We start from the raw sequence: 7,659 nt of genomic DNA on the forward strand, positions 1-7,659 counted from the left end.
AAAAGGTCAGATAATGTGATGTTAGGAAAATGAACTCTTAGATATGTATTTAAATGTTTTTTTCTTTCATGCATTTGTTTCTAACTCATTTATAAGATTATTTCTTTGTTGCTTTGTATGTCCCTCCCCCACAGTATAACCCCCGCTTTCACTATATTTGATCTCCGTATAATTTGTGGAGGAGATGGGGAAAAACAAGTCGTTTAAGGATACAGGTGGACCCGTTGCAACTACGAGAAGTACAAGTTGTCATGTGGAAAACGAACTTTACAACTTTGGTGGGGGGGGGCGGAGAAGGGGGGATTGGGGGGGCCGGGGGAGGCTGGGAAGGGATGTGAAGGGTAAACAAAGGAGGAGGCTACATTGATTGATAAGAAATGTACTCATTATCTTGCCCATGTAATTGTAACCCCTCTGTACAGTATGTTCACAAAAAATTAAAATTAAAATTAAAAAAAAAGAGTTGCTAAAAAGTGAAGTCTTAAATTAGAAAAAAAATTTCTCCCATTGAAAATTGAGATGTCAGATTTCTAGTGAAGTTTGGGGATTTCTGTTATCTTTTCTGCATGACCCAGGGCAGAGTAGAGAGCAGGAGCACTCAGGTATTTCCTTTTAGGTGTGCCCACTGAAGGGACATTCATAATTTCCATCCAAAGTCATAAAGGCACAAAAAGCAGCAAGAGAGGCTGGACAGCATAATTATTATCAGAGTTATCATGACACCTTCAAAGATCTCTTTCATTATGGCTCCCAATTGTCAAAAAAAATCTCCAAGTATCAAGTGCATGAAAGTGCACAGTTCAAGATCAATTCATGGGATTAGCGGTTCAGTTCAGTGGAAGAGTATTTGCCTGGAAAATGCAAGGACTTGAGTTTGGTCTCAGCTCTACCAAAACAAGAGCAACAAACAACATTAGTTCAAGTTAATGACCACCTCCCCAGGATTTCATAAAACACATGTTTTGTTTTGTTTTCTTTTTAGTCTCCTCTCGTTGGCTCTGACTAAAGAAGCCAACAGGCACATCAGATTATCTTTCCAAAATATTTTTTTCTCTCATATATTATATGAAAAGAAGATGCCATTGTTTTATCATCAGAATCATTTGCAATATGTGGACCCTCTGATTAATCTGAAATTCATTAGAATTCATTAGAATTAGAATGTTTTCTCTCATGTCATTCTGATGCTCCTAAGAAAGAATAAGAAAAGAATGTGGGTCTAAGGATGACTTAAGGAATTCAGGAACCAACAAATCACTTTTAAAAAAACAACTCTTCTTCACAGAGAACTTTTCCCATTGTGATGCTTTACTTTTACCTGTAACAGTATGCAACAAATGCCACTTTAGAAAGCAAAGGAACTTCCTGAATTTTAGATCAATTCTGAAATATGCACACACAGAGGAAGATTTTATAAAGGCAACTGGAAAATTTTTGGCTTGTGACATTGTAATGGAAATTAATTTCAGAGGATGTTGTGTTAGGCCACAAATTTATTTTTTATGCAGTTTCACCGAAATCCTTTTTCAAAGTTTTGGTTCCATAAACTGGCAGAGACAAGGAGAAAGCAGGCAAACATCATAAAAGCACATTGATGAACAATTAAATTATATTCCTTTGTATATTCTTTGCCTTATGTTCCATAACCATTTTATTTACCTACTCTAACTGAAAAATATGTATTCAATGCATATATCCTACCTGTGGAGAATCAAACTTGATATATGATAAATGCTTAAAATCAAATTATATTCACCTTTTAAAATTTATATGTCTTTCCATTTTGTGTCATTTTTTGCAATGCAAATTATAAAATGATAGACATTAAACCTGCTAGACTTGTACAAAGAATGTCCACAGTGGCATACTGGAAGTGTTAGATTAATAGAACATCATAACTTATGGAGTGTGTTATCTATGAACCATCAAGAAAGGCATTTAAGCAGAGCTTGGAAAAGGAGAAAGGAAAAGCAGCTTAGTGAAGGTGAATGAATAGGGAATTTCAACATAAGGTTGAACTTCACTTCAATCCTCACTATGCAATTCTGTTTGGCTGTATTTATTTTATTTGAAGTTGACACAAGAGTATACAAATTTATGAGATATAATGGGAAGAGTGATATACATATTTTTCAATGATTGATCCATGGCTTCATGTGTTTATTGTTGCTTACTGGTCTAGCATTAAACACTATTTATTTCACTTATCTATTTGAACAGTATTATTAACTGAAGTCGCTATGCCTTCTAGTAGAAAATCAGAACTTATTTCTCCCGCACAACTCAAAAGCACTCAACAAAAAAAGAAGACAGAAGAAGCAATTTTAATTAAAAGGTATCCATGAAAGTCAAATTGACATTTGTGAACTCAAGACATATAAAATGTTAGAGTATATGAGAAAAGTGGACAATACCAACAATTACTTCATAAATGCAAATTTCAACCACCTTGTTAGCTGGAGGTATGGCTCAAAGGGTAGAGCACTGGCCAGCATGCACCTAGGTTCCATCCTCAGCTCTGAAGAGAGAAAATACTTCTTCTCAACACTAGCCCTCTAGAAGACCTGGCTCACTGTTCACTTCTGGCTACAAAGGTGCTCATTTCTCATTTCAGGCTAGGTTTAGACATTTTGCTAATAACTTGACTAGCTTCCATTTCGCAATGTGTTACTTTGCAACTTATTTGAATTCGTCATAAGATTAGCTAACTAATGTTTCTAATTTCTTATATATATAGTAGTACCTGTTAGCATGTTCAATGCTCAAAGCAGTGTAAAATTAAGCACTCATTACCCTTTAGCATAATGAAAAAAAATCTATGCATATACACCTTAAATTAACACTTTGCTACACTGTCAAAAGAAAGGAAAGATTTTGCAAGTAGAGAGGATCTTATTTACATAGAACACATAGTGAAGCATAGCATATTTTAAAGACTACATATTACTTGTGTATTGCAATTCACTACAGTGTTAAAGTATTAAAGACAAATTTGTACTTTATTAACATACAATATTAAGGGCAAAACCATATATGCTTGTATGTGTGTGATTGAATGTACTCAGAGTATACAAATATATACTCAAAATAAAACTTTACTTTTTATTTTTTTTATTCCTGCTTTCACCTCTTTGTTCCGAAGACTATAAATCAGAGGGTTCAGCATGGGAATCACAAGGGTGTAAAACAGAGATGCCATTTTGTCTTGATCTAGGGAGTAAGCAGAACTTGGCCGGAAATACATGAAGAGCATGGTTCCTTGGAAAATCGCCACTGCAGTTAAGTGGGAGGTGCAGGTGGAGAAAGCTTTGAACCTGCCCTCAGCAGAGCGGATCTTGATCACTGATAAGATGATGTAACAGTAAGAGATGAGGACTCCTGAGATGGTGCTCAGTTCAATGAAACCAAAGACAAAGAATATCGCTAACTCGTTGACTTGTATATCAGAGCACGATATTAACAGGAGTGGAGGGATATCACAGAAGAAATGATTAATCTCATTGGACCCACAGAAACATAAGCGGAATGTCAATGTAGTATGCACCAAAGCATCTGTTATTCCCACCAGGTAAACCGCAGCCAGAAGCTGGGAGCGCACCTTGCTGGACATGTCCATGGCATAGAGCAGGGGGTTACTGATGGCCTTGTACCGGTCAAAGGCCATCACTGCCAGCAGCATGCACTCCGCATCTGTAAACATGCAGAAGACGAATAGCTGCAGGACACAGCCTGCAAAGGGAATTGATTTATTCTTGCTAAGTAGGTTGACCAGCATCTTGGGCCCTACAGCTGTAGAATAGCAGAGGTCAGAGAAAGAGAGGTGGCTGAGGAAAATGTACATAGGTGTGTGAAGCTGGGAGTCCATCCTGATTAAGGTGATCATCCCAAGATTTGCAATGAGAATAGCAAGATATAAAGCTAGAAATGCAGAAAATAGAACCACTTTCATTGCAGAGTCATTAGCAATTCCCAAAAGAAGGAATTCAGTTGTTGAGGAACAATTTCCAGTGTCCATTCTCCTTTGTTCTTTCAAACGCTGTCACGGATGCTCATCAAGAGAGTGATAGGTTATGGACTGATTCTTCTGCACAATGGTAAGTGTTAGTATGAGGCAGTACATTGGTTTTTTGATCCATTTTTATCTGAAGTAGGAAAGGGAAGGGGAACAACAAAATGGTTGAGACAAAGGAGAAAGTGGGAAGCTGTAAAACAGTGATATTTAAAAAAACAACATGTTGGAAATGATCTGTACAACTTGGGCGTGGAGCTTTGGGAGATTAGGAAAAGGTAGAAAAATGAGGTAAGGGGTAACAAGTTAGACAAGAAATGCAATCACTACCCTACTTATGTAACTGTAACCCATCTGTATATCATCTTAACAATATTTTTTAAAAGAATGCAGGCATATATCTCTTTCAAAGGGGCACAATCATTAAAAATAAGTAGAAAACTAAAAATATCTAATGCAAATTAATCAAATTTGACTCCAAATGCATTTGTATATAATTCCTGAGATGACATTATTTTTTTGTGAAAATACCGTAGAGAGGGATTACAATTACATAGGCAAGGTAATAAGTGCATTTCTGATTAAACATTGTTGCCTCTTCCTTTGTTTCCCCTTCCCATCCCTTCCCATCTTCCCTAGCCCCCATTCTCCCCTCTTCCCCCCCACCGCAGTGCCAAAGTTGTAAGTTCATTTTTGACATAACATCTTGAACATCTCATTGTTGCAATGGGTCCACCTGTAACCCTATTTAAATAGTTTGATTTTTCCCTTCCCCTCCACAAATTATATCAACATCAAATACAGTGAAAATAGGGATTATACCATGAGGGGGGGACATACAAAGCAACAAAGGAATCATCTTATAAATATGTTAGAAACAATGGCATGAAAGAGAAAAACATTTGAATACTTATCTTGGGGTTCATTTCCCTAACATCAACTTACCTGACCTTTTCTGCTTGACTCAGACATATACTAGTTATTGCAAATAAGAGAAACCATGGGACCTATGTTTCTTTGGGCCTTGCTTACTTCACTTAATATAATTTTTTCCAAGTCTTTCCATTTCCTAATAAATAGGGAAATACATGACATTATTTTTGACCACTGTCAACCATTCTCTGGCAGTCAGTTGAATAAAGCCTAGTTCCATGACCACACAATGATAGGAAAAAATATCAAAATTATAAAGAGAAACCTGGAGACTAAGTCTTTCCTATGCTTGAGAAATTGGATCACATTTATTATATTATCCAAGAAATATCACTGATTTTAGGACCAGAATTATACTGCATGCAAATTAATAAATGAAAATTAATATAGTAGCTTTCTTAAGAGTATAGAGAATATTGAAAATCCAAGCATGTTTTAGAGGCATATTATATCATTCCTTACCTTTGTGTACCTCACGTAATTCCATTAGACAAATCCTTCTAAAAAACAAAAAATATCATCCAAAGAAAAAAGAATGAAAGATTATAACTAATATATTTGAATATCATTGAGTTATGAGTAGACTATTTAATTAAACAGTAAGCAGATAAAATTTCTTAAATACCTAGGTTTTTGTTTCTTGTGTGTTCATACTGGAATTTAATGTGTGGGTCTACACATATGTTCACCAGTATACTTACCTGTTCATAAATAACATTCCAATATGAATGGCTGTCTGATGTGTAATTTAGGTCTATTATTTCTCCTTTGTAGTCCCAAAGTATTGCATTGACATATCTTTTATATCTGTTTTGTGTAAATTCTATTATTGTTCAAATAAACTAGAACCAAATTTGACAACTACCATATCAGTTTAATGAAAGCTTAATTATGAATCCTAACTGAAATATGAGTAGGCAAAACATTTATAGCCTTTATATAAATGATAATGAATGTCTAATTCACATATATCTAAGATGAAATTTAAATTGGCCATTAGGTTACAGGGTATATTGAACTAAAAGAAAAAAATAGATAAAAATCACTCATATATTCATCTTTCAACATTTTAATCTTCTTTGTTTTTGTAATGAAGGTAGAATTTTACTTTTTAAGTGTATGTAGACATAGGCTTTCAAAAACCTACCTGAGGTACAAGAAGTGTCTCTTTTCTTATGCCTATACCTGAGCAATTTGTAGATCACATTTTATTGTCTCCTAGTGAGTGTTTTGAGTTAAATCTCCTAAACCTCTACCTGCACTGTTTTGTCTCATTCAACCATAACTAATTAGATAAATGGCTCAGGATTTTCCCCTGAGAATCTGCAACAATTTTAACAAAGGCTGAAATTTTAATTCTTTACCCTGTGCTATTCCTATCAGCCTAATAAGACTAGAGACATGATGCAATCTTATTGCACAAATATGGCATAGCTCATGTTCTGCAAACAGATCCCAACGACAAGATGCATTTAAGTTGCAGTAGAATCCAATGTTGCAACTACAAAGTCACTGAAATGATTTGCATTAACTCAAAGATGATAGGCACAGAGTTAAGTTCTTTTTTTTTCAAATCAAGCATAGATAAAACTAAACACAATTGGTTTGTGTAATTTCATTTTTGCCTCAGAAAAAGCCCCAACTATTTCTCACACATCAATAAGAAATGTGTGCTTTTGACACTTTTTTTTTTTTTTTGGCAGTACCAGTTTAAACTCAGAAGGTCATGCTTGTCTGGTGGGTGTGCCATCTCTCATTCAACTTCCCTCTGCTTCCCTCTGAGGAGAGGTAGTCTCACAAATTTCTCTGCCAAGAAAGCATTGAACCTTGATGTTGTCATTCTCAGCCTCAATATTGGTCAGGATGGCAGTATATATCATTGCTTTAAGTAGAAGTTGGTATGAGTTCTTACAAACTTCCTATCTGGATTGAACTCAAACTTCAATGCTCCAAATATCAGACCCCCATCCTGCTAGAACTGCAGGTGTAAAATAAAATGCCCGGATTACTTTAGTTTTTATTATTTTTTTAAAAATCAGAGATAGCAGTTTGAATTCTTTGAGTGAAATGTGGATATCATTAATGAGGTGTGTTAGGTGACACTGTACATTTATTTCTTAGCATTTTTCCCCATACTTTAGGCAATATATTAAATTATTAAATCCCCCAAATAATCTCAATTGCCACAGAAATTGTATCAGATAAGACAAAGTATTAGGGATGTGTGAGAACATTTGCAGCTGATACAATGCAGATCCACTTAAGAAATTCAAAACGTTCATGGTCATTTGTAAACGTATGTTTGGGTCCTAATTTCTTGAACAGCTGAAGCATAGTGATTAGCAAACTATATAGCCCATGGAGCTAATTCAAGCACCACCTATAATTAAAGTTTTCTGATATTATTTAACTAAAAGAATGTTTGTCTCACCATTTTGTAAAAGACAAAAGAGGAGTCAATACAACAGCAAAACTCACAAGACAGTATGTTGGAAATGATCTGTGCAACTTGGGAGGGGATGGAGAGGAAGGATAGAGGGAGAAAAATGAGGGAGGTGGTAACAAGTTGGGCGAGAAATGTATTCACTACCTTACTTATGTAACTGCAATCCCTCTATACCTCAATTTGATGGTATTTAAAAAAAAAAAAAAGAACATTTGTAGTCAGGCACCAGTGGCTCATGCCTGAAATCCTACCTACTCACAAGGAAGTGATC

At 35.3% G+C, this 7,659-nt stretch overlaps 1 protein-coding gene across 1 annotated transcript; it reads right to left on the bottom strand.

Annotated features, from left to right (window-relative positions):
- Positions 1-3,082: 3,082 nt before the first annotated feature.
- Positions 3,083-4,021, bottom strand: LOC138833662 (olfactory receptor 5W2-like). The gene has a single exon (XM_070031945.1). It carries the CDS (start codon positions 4,013-4,015, stop codon positions 3,083-3,085), a length of 933 nt encoding a protein of 310 aa, XP_069888046.1. The 5' UTR covers positions 4,016-4,021.
- Positions 4,022-7,659: the final 3,638 nt, after the last annotated feature.

The sequence above is a fragment of the Dipodomys merriami genome, unplaced genomic scaffold, assembly GCF_024711535.1.
Source record: "Dipodomys merriami isolate MVZ:Mamm:240054 unplaced genomic scaffold, mDipMer1.0.p SCAF_21, whole genome shotgun sequence".
Lineage (NCBI taxonomy): Eukaryota > Metazoa > Chordata > Mammalia > Rodentia > Heteromyidae > Dipodomys > Dipodomys merriami.